Consider the following 12112-nt stretch of genomic DNA (forward strand, 5'->3'; position numbering starts at 1 on the left):
TATATATGTATATATATATATATATATATATATATATATATATATATATATATGTATATATATATATATATATATATATATATATATATATATATATATATATATATATATATATATATATATATATATATATATATATATATATATTTAAAAACAAGATGCCACCACATCAAAATGGCATTTTAGTTCCGTTGTACATCAGGTAAATTGGGACACTCTTTGGCACTGAGATAACTCCAATTACCTAAATGTACCAATTATCCTGAATTAACCCTAACATAATGAGCCAGGGACGGACTGGGACTAAAAAACGGCCCTGGACTTTGACTAGGCCCGGCCCAAAGCAATTGGCGCACGGAAACTCAACAACTACAATAACGCCTGGCATGAGTGTCACAAGACTTTAATTGTGGCTCATATACCATCCAAATTATAGCAATAGCACTGTGATGTTGTGTTAAAAGCATATTATTCTAGATTAACTTGAATACTACATATAAATGGAGGTCTCAACACACTGCAGTCCTATGTAAAAAAAACTCTAGGCTGTGACTGTCTGACTTGGGGCGCTTAAAGTAAAGTTGAGCTGGAGTGGGTGTCTTTCTCTGGAAGCAAGGAAGCAATGAGCATTATATCTCATCTTACAGGTACTGTCCCGTCCAACACACCTCTTCCTCAGAAGCCTCACCCTGCACGAGCGCTGGCTATACCTGTTTTCTGGTTTTCTCAGGTAAGTCTTTAGCGATCCCGGACTTCTTCTTACCGCATGGACGTTATGCGCTGCTGCAGAGCGCTTGAAGTGAAACTTCCTACAAACTAACAACGACTTTATATAGTCCATAAACAAACCAAGATGAATGAAAAGGACATTGAACAAGGTGGAGTCGCCGTGATGCAGAGAACAGATCTGGTAGGTCTGTCAGAAAGTTTACAGCGCCTAAGGCTACAGAAGCGCTTTTTTTTTGCATTTGATTTTGTACCTTCGTTACAAACACGCTTCAGCTGTTTGCTTGTCATATATTATGTTCTTAAAGATTCAGTATTTTAAAGCATTCAGTATCGTTCAGATTCAGTGTAGTGTTGGCTATAAGCAGCAGGACTTCAGGGAGTCTCTTCTGTCGTATAGTCTCACTTTAACTGCAGTGTTCATGTACAGTGCAATTACATTTGTTGTATTTACATTTGTTGTTAGTCTCATTTACAGTCACCCTGTAGCAACCTGAGGTTAATCTAAATTATCATTGATTGAAACATCATTTCAATCAAAGTTGCATTCAAATTGTTGTACGGTTTTTATGAAAATTCCTCTGGAGAACTGTTTAGTAATAGTTAATTGTACTGTGCATCAATAAAATTTGTGCTTTGGTGTTTTAGTGTACCAAATAATGTAACGGGAACACTAAACACAAACCCCAGTTCATATGAAACACATCAACCCAGTGATGAAGCTCCGTAATCTAAACTGGTCTGTCTTGCTTATCTGATGAAAAAGATGGATGGGGATCTAATAATGAAATTAGAAGCGGAGTTAAAGTGAGCTGGTTACCCTATCGTTGTAATTCTCTCTCTGACCTTCCTTGTGCAAAACCATTAGATAAGATAAAGTGTTACAAGCTTTGAAATTGCACTCAATATTTCCCCCTCACATGATCAGCTTAATATACTAACTTGATCTTGCTAACTTAGTGACATTGTCACCATAAGTCCAAGACCACTGTTGCACTAGCATTCATGTTTTTAGTGCATTCATTAAAAATTATTTCTTTTATTGATTTTAGAGCTGGATTCCAAATTTCTTTAAAAAGAGAGTGTGCACAACATTTGTGGAGGACTCTTCCAGGTAAGATGTCTGATGTGTGAGTATTCAGTATGTCTTGTTAGATTCCTTCTGATCCGTCTGTTGTTTTGTAGCAATGGCGGCCGCTGTCAGTGTGGGTCCACGCGAGACACACACCCCTCAGTGGCCCTGGGCGATAACTTCAGCACAGCCATGGTCAGTCACTGGGACAGCACACAGCACTCCTCCGAACAGCCCACAGACGCCTATGGAGAGCTGGAGTTTGTTGGGGCCAGCAAGAGACACAGTTATGTGAGTACCTCTCCATTGTGGATGGGCTGTATATGAGCTTTATGAGCTATAAAGTTATAGATATTAGTGATCTGGATCGCATGGAAAATAGAGATTATAGAGAATACACTTTGGTAAACAAGCAAATAGCGTCTGTCTGGAGACTTGCACTCTCAGACTTGCACGCTCAGTCACCTGCGCTTCCTCTGCAAGTGACGTCACTTGCAATCGACACAAATAAACCGGAAATACGTTTCCAGCAGTTCATTCGCATTATTGACGCTGTTAAACGCTTTAACCCTCTAGTGTTCTTCGGACCAAATGGTCCCGAAGCTTTTGAATAAACATTTTTCAAAAATCATAGCTTCATCGGAATGGTCCGAAATTTGGTAACTTTGTTGGTACTTGGTATATGAACACCCAAAAAAATTGGCGACAGGATTTGAATAGTCTAAAAGTGGTTGTAAAAAAAATAGTCACACTCAAGACCTTCGGGTCCAAATGGTCCCCCATAGGAAATGAATGGGAAATTGGCAAAAATGTGAAAATACAGAGTTTTTTTGTGCGTACAATCTACAAATCAGCTACGATCCAGAAAAAAAGCACACAACAGTGAAGGGGTGAATCTATAAAACATCAAGAGTGCAAAACAGACACATCCACACACACACACACACACACACTTTTATACACATACACACTAATAAATTCAGATTACATAAATCTATTTTGAATTTTTAAAAATCACAGCTTCTTTGGAATGTTACGAAACTAGGTGACTTTTATGGTATTAGGTATGTGAACACACAAAAAATATTGAGGTCATGATCCAAGCATGCTAAGTGGTCATCACACTTCTGCTCTTTGGTCAAAAATGACCCCCATAGGAAATTAATGGGAAATTGTCAAAAATATGAAAACACAAGAGTTTTTTTGTGCATACAATCTACAAATCAGCCAGGATGCAGAAAAAAAGGACTCAACAGTGAAGGGGTGAATCTCTAAAACATCAAGAGTGCAAAACAGACACACACACACACACACACACACACAAATGAAAGCTAATTTGACTGTATTATAAAGTAAAACTGGCACTTCAAATGACCATTTAAACCAACCAAACTAAGAAAAAAAAGACAAAAATAGTCTTTGAGAATCTGTTATTATATTTTAAAATCAATAACCTGAAAAAAAATAGGCAAATATGTGCAAAAATCACTAGAATTTGCAAGCCTTTCTACAGAAATCTGTAAATCTATCTAGTGGTAAAAATGTGCTATTTGCGTGATAAAAATGCTCAGTGTATCCACCAGATGGCACCAATCTAATTAAAAAAAATGTTTTCATGAGGCCTAGGCTTGACTCTAAAATGAAATACAGCTTTAATAAAAAAAAAAAAAAAAATTACATATATATAAAAAAATGTATATTATATTCAATGGGAAAAAAATGGGTCATAATTATTGCAAAAAAAAAATTAAACCAACCAAACAAACAAACAAACAAAAAAGACAAAAAATAGTCTTTGAGAATCTGTTATTATATTTTAAAATCAACAACCTGAAAAAAAATTGGCAAATATGTGCAAAAATCACTAGAATTCGCAAGCCTTTCTACAGAAAGCTGTAAATCCATCTAGTGGTAAAAATGTGCTATTGCGTGATAAAAATGCTCAGTGTATCCACCAGATGGCACCAATATAATTAAAAAAATTGTTTTCATGAGGCCAAGGCTTGACTCTAAAATGAAATACAGCTTAAAAAAAAAAAAAAAAATTACATATAAATAATTTTTTTATATTATATTCAATGGGAAAAAATGGGTCATAATTATTGCATAAATATTAATTACAAATCATAAAATTATCTTAAAACACCAAAAAAGAAAAGAAAAAATATTATAAAAAACAAGTAAAAAAAAAAAAAAGATTTTTGAGGTCCTAAGTGTGACTCTGAAACGAAGAACACCAGAGGGTTAAAGTACTTGCGTGCTATAATCTTGTATATACTGTAGAGAACATACAAACTCCACACAGAAATAATTGCCACACACAGTTGTAGATGCAGACGATGACGAAGAAGATAATGTTAAAAGTGTTTAATTGGTTGCGTGACGTCTGTGAGGTGTGGCTGGACAAGGCTACTGTTATCCACTGGTTTGCCCACTGTGAACACGGATCCATTCGTCCACAGCGCAAAGTTGATGTAACTTTCCAAGGGTCCAGCAGAGATTGCCACGGGGCATGACCAAGCGGAGATCTACGGGGAAAATGCAAAGGAAAAACTTTTCCATTTTTAGTACATCGTCATGTAAACGTACCCTAAATTTGGTCTTCATATTACAAAACTATTTAATATCAATCAACCCCTGGCCCATAAAAATTGCCCAAAGTTGAAGAAATAACCACATTTACCAATTCAGTAGCTTGTTTCTGTAACTTACAGTTGCTTCTCGCCATTGATTCCCGTTTTGATCTCACTCCCCTTCTCTTTATCCCAGTTTTTGCGTCTCTCCAGCACCACTGATTCCTCCAGGGTCTTCAATATCATGAGGGAGCATTGGAAACTGCCGCAGCCCAACCTGGTGGTGTCAGTGGTTGGTGGTGAGAAAAAGTCAGAGGTCAAGACCTGGGTGCGAGAGGTGCTGAGGCAGGGACTGGTTAAAGCTGCACAGAGTACAGGTGTCGTCTTCTCTCCACACATAATATTATTCATTTCTGTTTTCATGTTTTTCATCCATGTCCATCCATGTTATACAAAGGTTTTCATTATGCTACTTTTACAACTGTGTTAAAGTTGTGATATCAGAGTATAAGTTTTGATTTACTGCCAGACTGTAATTTGTGAAAAGGTTTGCCATGCGACTCTGTTCGTAAATGTCATACCTGAAAGGATCGATGAACAACCGAAAATTGCATGACCACAGTGATTTTAACAACTTCAACTCTGCCTTCTGTTGTAAACTGACAATATGCAAGAAGTATGAATATGAATCATACATTCATGTCTAGAGTAACTGCAAGTCATTTAAAGAGCCAGTTACCAGGACACAAATTCCTGCATAAAAATCACTATGAAAAGCAGCAAAAATATATAAAAAACAATAAAATGTAATAATAATTAATAATAATTATGACTAGTAAATATCAATTAAATAAAAAAAGTAGATTTTGTATGTGGCTTACATACACCTTATACATTACATATAGGTGCGTGGATCATAAGCGGAGGGTTGATGGAAGGCCTCGGCAGGTGTGTAGGAAAAGCTGTGAAAGATCATGCCACTGCAACGTCTGCTGTCACTCTCAGTAAAGTGGTTCTTATCGGCATCGCTCCCTGGAGCCTGGTGAAGAATCGGGAACAGCTCGTCAACCCTGAGGTAACGCAACTCAAAAAAAGATTAACAGTCCTGGTCAGAATCATTGGCACCCTAACAAAGAATGAACAAAGAAGCCTGTGAAGAAAAATCTGCATTAATCCTTTTGATCTCTTTTTAAAAAATCACAAAAATCTAACCTTTCATTGAAGTAAAACCATTGGAAAATGTGGGGGGAATCTCATTATGAAATGTTTTTCTCCAATACACATTAGCCAGAATTATTGGCACCCTTTTATTCAATACTTTTTGCAAACAAGATAACAGCTCTTCTCCTATAAATGAGTGAGGTTGAAGAACACCTGACGAGATCAGTGATCAGTGACCCATTTTTGTGTTGGATTTGATGTTTGTTTTGGATTATTGTCTTGATGGAAGATCCAACCATGGCCCATTATACGATTTCTATAAGATGCAGTCAGGTTTTGATTTTTTTTTTTTTTTTTATCTGTTGGTATTTGATTGAATCCATGATGCCATGTATCTCAAAAAGATATCCAGATCCCCCGGAAGTAAAATATGCCCACAGCAGTATATTTATTATTTAATTTACACATGGGGTACCAATTTATGCATGTGTGCAAAAAGCTCTTTCCAGTCGTGTCTGGCAACTGAATATGCTGGAGTTTGTTTTTGGATGAGAGCAGAGGATTTTTCCTTTCTCAAACAACTTGTGATGTAGGTGCTGTTTTTTTTTTTGTTTGTTTAGTCTTTCTGACCCCAATACTCAACTAATTTCTGCAATTTTCCAGCTGTGATCCTTGGAGAGTCTTCTGTCAGAGTCCTGAACTATCCTCATTACTTGTATTAAGACAATGTAGACACGCGTTCTCTTCCAGACAGATTCATAACATCTCCTGTTTTGGAACTTATTTATTGCCCTGATGGTGTAAATGGGAATTTTCTTATAGCCACATTTTAAATTGTGAAGCTCAACAATCTTTTGCTGCACATCAGAACTACATTTCAATCATGACAAATCCCGGAAAAGTTATTGAATGTGGCAATGTTGATGCATTTGGTCTTGGCGGACTTGATCTACTACACTGCTGCTGCTGAGAAAGTATAGACTTGCTATTTCTAACAGACACACACTGCTGTGAGCATGTAAGATACACAGCTGCTGCTGCTGCTAAATAGACATGCATAAGTCCCATAGCAGATCTAGGCAGGTGGAGCTGGGGGAGGTGGAGGGTTTCAGAGGCTCTGATAGGGCGATGCAGGACTAGTTACAACAAACACTGAACCAGACTATTTAAATGTTCAGCAAGCAAGAATTTGTCCTTTGTGTTACCTCATATTTATACTCTTCATGGCTCGACAATTTCATGCTCCTAGTCCCCCTGGTGTACTAAAAATGTGTAAATATGATATATTCTTTAGAGATATTTTATTCATAAATATTTCTAGGGGTACCAATAAGTCCACATGCTATGTACTGCATTAATAGAGCAGTATGGTGTATGCAGTTTCCCAATTTGAAGATAAACTGCCATTCCACACTGCATTTGCATATGGTCTTTCAGAACAACAGTGTCTCATTCTTTCTCTTAGGGAAGTTTCCCCGCAAAGTATTTTGTCAGAAACGGAGCACGGGACTCTTGCTATCTGGATAATAATTACAAGGCTTTCCTTCTGGTGGATGATGGGACCATAGGGCGTAATGGTGGTGAGGTCGCCTTCAGAGCCCGTCTAGAGGATTACATTTCACATCAGCGCACAGGTACAAAATAAAATGCTGCTTTTAGTGCATTTTACGTGCTTTACGGCATTAAACTTGATGTTCATGAGATACTTATGTTTAATAGAATATTACTGATATAGAGATGAGTTTACATAATATGGTTTCATTGCAGTTTATTTCATTGAACAGGAGTGCAACACGGTAACTAGCAAATACTTGGAGGTTTAGACTTTTGGCCACCTAATGGCTATTTTGGGTGTATTTTAAGAGAAGACCAAACTTTTAAAAGGCTACTAGGCGAACCATTCAGAAAGTGTTCGTAGAGGTCATGTAAAGATTCATTTTGGCAAAGTATGACATTAGTAAGAGTTCAGTGATTCAGAGAACTGAAATATTAATGATAATCAATGTGTGTGTGTATTAGGGCTGTGATCGCAATAAAATTTACGTCGATAACGATGATAAGCTGTAAACATTTTTACTCGGTATGGATTAATCACACAGCGGAAATAAACGTGACAACAGCCAGTCAGTGAATGTTGCTAATTTCACTGAAACTAAAACTGAAAGATCTTCACAACAAACCGTCAAAAATAAAAATTTGGTTTAACTTCAAGAAATTATGACAGATATATATCACTACTGTATACTAAAGTAGTTCTCAAAGTAATAATAATATGTCTAAAGAATATCATAAAGGGGTTCATAGAATATCTTAAAGGAGTAAGATTTTTTTTTTTATCCATGTTTTAAATTTATACAGTTTTGTTTTACAGCGTTTTATTTGACAAAAAAATACAAATGCAACGGTTTGTTGTCTCGATTACATTTTAAAACTTGATTAAATTAGTTAAGTTTATTTAAATTTGTATTAAATCATAAAACACAGAATTTTTACATTCATTCTCAAGGTCTAACAAATATTTGTAAAGCATTTCCTACCCCATTAATGGTAAATTAATATTGTGATAAATGCCAAGATATATCAATATCGTATGATATATCAATATCGTATAATATGGAAAAAAAATATTGGGATAATATTTTTGGCCATATCGCCCAGCCCTATGTATATGTATGTGTGTGCGTTATATATTTTAGGGTTAAGATCTGTTTAATAAAAGCATCGAGGAATATGTACTTGAATGCAATTGCTAAAAAAACGCAATCTCATGTGCAGGCAGTGCAAGTATTGACATTCCTGTTCTGAATATGCTGATATCTGGAGAAGCTTCCATGCTGGAGGTGAGCAGATTCCAGTTTAATTACATGCAAAACGTCCTCAGTCCTATCTCTCAATTCTCTCTTACAATGTGTCTTCATTTCAGGCAATAGATATCTCTCTGAAGAATTCCACGCCCTGGTTGGTCCTGGCTGGTTCGGGGGGGCTTGCCAATCTTGTGTGTGACATCGTGGAGAACGTGCAATCTGCTCCGATGCCCTCAACTGGAGGAGCAGAGGAGGAGGACGGGACTCCCAGCATGGAGCTTAGAGAACGATTGGCGGAGAAAGTGAAGTTATACTTTCCTTCAGAGCAGGAGATGGACAAACATGTTGACAGGGTAAATGTTACACTCTTTACTCGATCATATAACATCCAAATACTAAAACTGAATTGTTTTTTAGTGCTGTTTTTTCTTCTTCTTGTTGCTTGGCTGGTACCTGAAAGGTTTTAAGCATCTACCAAAACAAAGACCTCATCTGCATTTATAACGCGGAACAGGAAGGAGCGGATGATTTTGACACTGTGATGCTTAAAGTCCTTGTTCAAGGTAAACTTTAAACTGTTTATTACAGTGTTTGTACATTTCTTCAACTTGTAACCCCTTCAGTCTACAGTGGACCTATTTATTAAATCTTTTTCTGTATATAATTTTGCTCTCTCTCTGTGTGTGTGTGTGTGTGTGTGTGTGTGTTAGCGAGTAAAAAAAATGTTATGGACAATTCTAATCCCTATACTGATAAATTGAGGCTTGCTGTAACGTGGAACAGAGTGGACATTGCCAAGAGTGAACTCTTCAATGGAAACATCGACTGGAAGGTAGAGGATTGTGGGAAATATAAATTAGCTTTTAAACTAGGGCTCGTTGTTGAGTGTTAAATAACATTTACAAAATATATTCAAATAGAAAATAAAGAGGTCCTATTATGCCCTTTTACAAAATCTTGATTTTGTTTTTGGAGTGTAAAAGAATATGCTTTCATGCCTTCAGAGTGTTTTTTTTTCTTATACATTTTAGATGCCGAAGTTATACACCATTTAATCTTGATATTTGTCAGAAAACTATGGTAATACAAACAGTAATCGATCACAAAACCATGACAAATTTTCCTAAGGGGCAATGAACAGCCTTACAAAAGCAATAGCTTTGCCTTTTGTTTACATCGAGGCAACAACATTAAACTTATAATTGGAACTGTTAATAGAAAACGCAAGAAGAAATAATAAGACACTTAGAAGTTGTGATCCACAAACAACAGATTGTCCTGACAAAGTGGGAACTGCTCCATTTCCGGAGAAGCTTTTGTGCGTAGCCTGCATTGTACTCTCTTAGTTTAACAGATACACATTAGGGTTATAATGTTCAGGAACAGTGTTTAAAATCAGCCTTAGGAAGGTCAAAGTTTTGGAAACGGCGTGGAAAAAACAGTGTCTCTTCGACAGCGACCACACTGTCTTCTCTAACACAGCTCAACCAGGCCTCGTCCGCCTTTTTGCATTTTCAGAGGGCGGGCTTTATTTAAATTTATTTTCATAAAGCCCAGAAAAAACATGTTGTTGTCCAAATGAGTCGTTCGTTGTAGTTCTTGAAAAGTGGATTCTGTTAAATAAAATATCTCTCTTTGGAGTGGACTTTGAGCTTTGTAACCTTGCAGATCTTTTTTTTATGCTCAAACAGCAACATTACACACTAACTAAAGTTAAAAAAGTGAAAAAGCATAATAGGACCCCTTTAAATAGTAATATTTCACAATATTACTGTATTTTTGATCAAATAAATGCAGTGTTGGTGAGCAGTTTTTCTGGTATGTGGTGATAACCTGGTATTTCTTTCCTGGCACATGCAGTACGATGATCTAACAGATTCCATGACTGACGCGCTGATGAACAATAAACCCCAGTTTGTGCGTCTCTTCATTGATCATGGTCTGAACATTTTGAGCTACCTGACTTACGAAAAACTGGAAGATCTTTACAACTCCATCCCTGACACCAGCCAGGTCGGCAAACTGCTGCAGCATATCCTAAAGGAGCGCAGGAACGAGTCCAGAAACGAAATGAAGTACCGCATTAGCATTTATGAGGTGAGATCTGAAAATTATTTGACAAATATCGGCAGATTCATTCGTGTATTACCCGTCTATAGTAACACCCTCTGGAGGGCATAACTAGGATTTCCCTTGCTACTCGCAAGTTATTCTTATCAGTTTTGTACGTTTTTGTATACAGTTTTGTATACTAAAACAGTGATATTAAAAGACCAAATCCAGTATATACCTTATTGATAATACATACTATATACAGGCAAGCAGATTAACCCATAATATGATCCAAACATGCAAAGTTTTATGTTAAGGGTTTTATGTTCCCTTTGAAAACTATAAAGTAAACTCATTACATGAAATTTATTGTTGTGTTCATAATCTGGGCTTATCTGCTTGCTTGTAAAGCTTGCATCATCAATAAGATGCATACTGAATCTGATCTGTTAAAATCACTAAGTATATTACGTTTTTTACGTTAAGCATTGTAGAATGTCCCAGTGTTTTTTAATGAAATACTGTGATGAGGGCTGTAGGCTATACAAAACTTGCAGTTTGTTCACATATATTTGTTTTTCTTCTTTTGAGAGGTAAATATTTGTGGATCAAAACTGTTGCATAATTGACAGGCCTGTGCTGCAGTTCTTTAGATGTTTTGCCAGCTAGTCATGTGACTGAAAACTATTAATCTGCGCTGTTTTAAATTTCACCGATTTCTCATCCCAGGTGTCCCATCTGCTGGAGGATCTGTTAGGGGAGGTATGCCAGCCCATCTACAACTCTGTACTGAGGGTGGACACTAATTCTACCAAAAGAAAAGCTTTTAAGGTACCAGAGTTAGTACCATTACCTAGAATTTAAATATTTAATTTTACATTTAAATTCTTTCCATGACTGTTCAGTCCCCCAAAATAAAATGTCTTTAAATACCACCCTTCAGAAAGCATGCCAGGTCCTGCAGGGGGAGTGTGACTATCGGAAGAAGGCGTGTGATCACCCGTGGTTATGTCTCTTCATCTGGGCAGTGCTGCAGAACCGCAGTAAGATGGCCATCTTCTGCTGGGAAATGGTAACATGCGATAACGAGTTATCACTTTTTATTGATTTAATGTTCTGTCTGTCACGGGTATGGTGCGGATGAAGACAGGCAAACGGGTACAATACTCCAAATCAAACTTTTACTAGAATAAACTTACAAAAAGCTGGTACAGGCTGAAGGGTAACACTCAAACACAGTAACATAAACATTGACCGACAACTGAAAGGTGAAAGACAGGAACTTAAATACACAGAGGATGACGAGGGTACAACAGGTGATGACAATGAAGGATGATTAACTGATTAACTAGACAGGTGATGAAAATGAACTAATGATGATGAAGAAAACAAACAGAAAGTCCATGATAAACGTGACATAACGCCCCCCTTCAACAAGGCGCGACCTCGCGCCGTAGAACAACAAAGGGGTGGGGGGGTGGGCGCCCTGGAGGCTGATGAAGGGGTGGCCGATCTGGAGCAGGAAGCCTCCAGGGCGGAGCAGGCCTTTCTGGCGGCCAGGGCGGAGCAGGACGTGCAGGCGGCCAGGGCGGAGCAGGACGTGCAGGCGGCCAGGGCGGAGCAGGACGTGCAGGCGGCCAGGGCGGAGCAGGACGTGCAGGCGGCCAGGGCGGAGCAGGACGTGCAGGCGGCCAGGGCGGAGCAGGACGTGCAGGCGGCCAGGG

General features: G+C 37.7%; 1 protein-coding gene across 1 annotated transcript in view; it reads left to right on the top strand.

Moving 5' to 3' along the window:
* Nucleotides 1–556: 556 nt before the first annotated feature.
* LOC306989182 (transient receptor potential cation channel subfamily M member 4-like) overlaps nt 557–12112 on the top strand; it is a 74572-nt gene continuing 63016 nt past the window's right edge. Inside the window, exons 1-14 of the mRNA XM_079594613.1 lie at nt 557–647; nt 731–910; nt 1779–1840; nt 1912–2089; nt 4568–4748; nt 5277–5446; nt 6998–7166; nt 8308–8372; nt 8456–8689; nt 8797–8899; nt 9047–9168; nt 10197–10433; nt 11118–11219; nt 11332–11460. Coding sequence (XP_079450739.1) covers nt 854–910; nt 1779–1840; nt 1912–2089; nt 4568–4748; nt 5277–5446; nt 6998–7166; nt 8308–8372; nt 8456–8689; nt 8797–8899; nt 9047–9168; nt 10197–10433; nt 11118–11219; nt 11332–11460 — 1809 coding nt within the window. The 5' untranslated portion in view covers nt 557–647; nt 731–853. The remainder of the gene's footprint in view (nt 648–730; nt 911–1778; nt 1841–1911; nt 2090–4567; nt 4749–5276; nt 5447–6997; nt 7167–8307; nt 8373–8455; nt 8690–8796; nt 8900–9046; nt 9169–10196; nt 10434–11117; nt 11220–11331; nt 11461–12112) is intronic.

The sequence above is a fragment of the Phoxinus phoxinus genome (genome assembly GCF_949152265.1).
Source record: "Phoxinus phoxinus genome assembly, chromosome: 21".
Classification (NCBI taxonomy): Eukaryota; Metazoa; Chordata; class Actinopteri; order Cypriniformes; family Leuciscidae; genus Phoxinus; species Phoxinus phoxinus.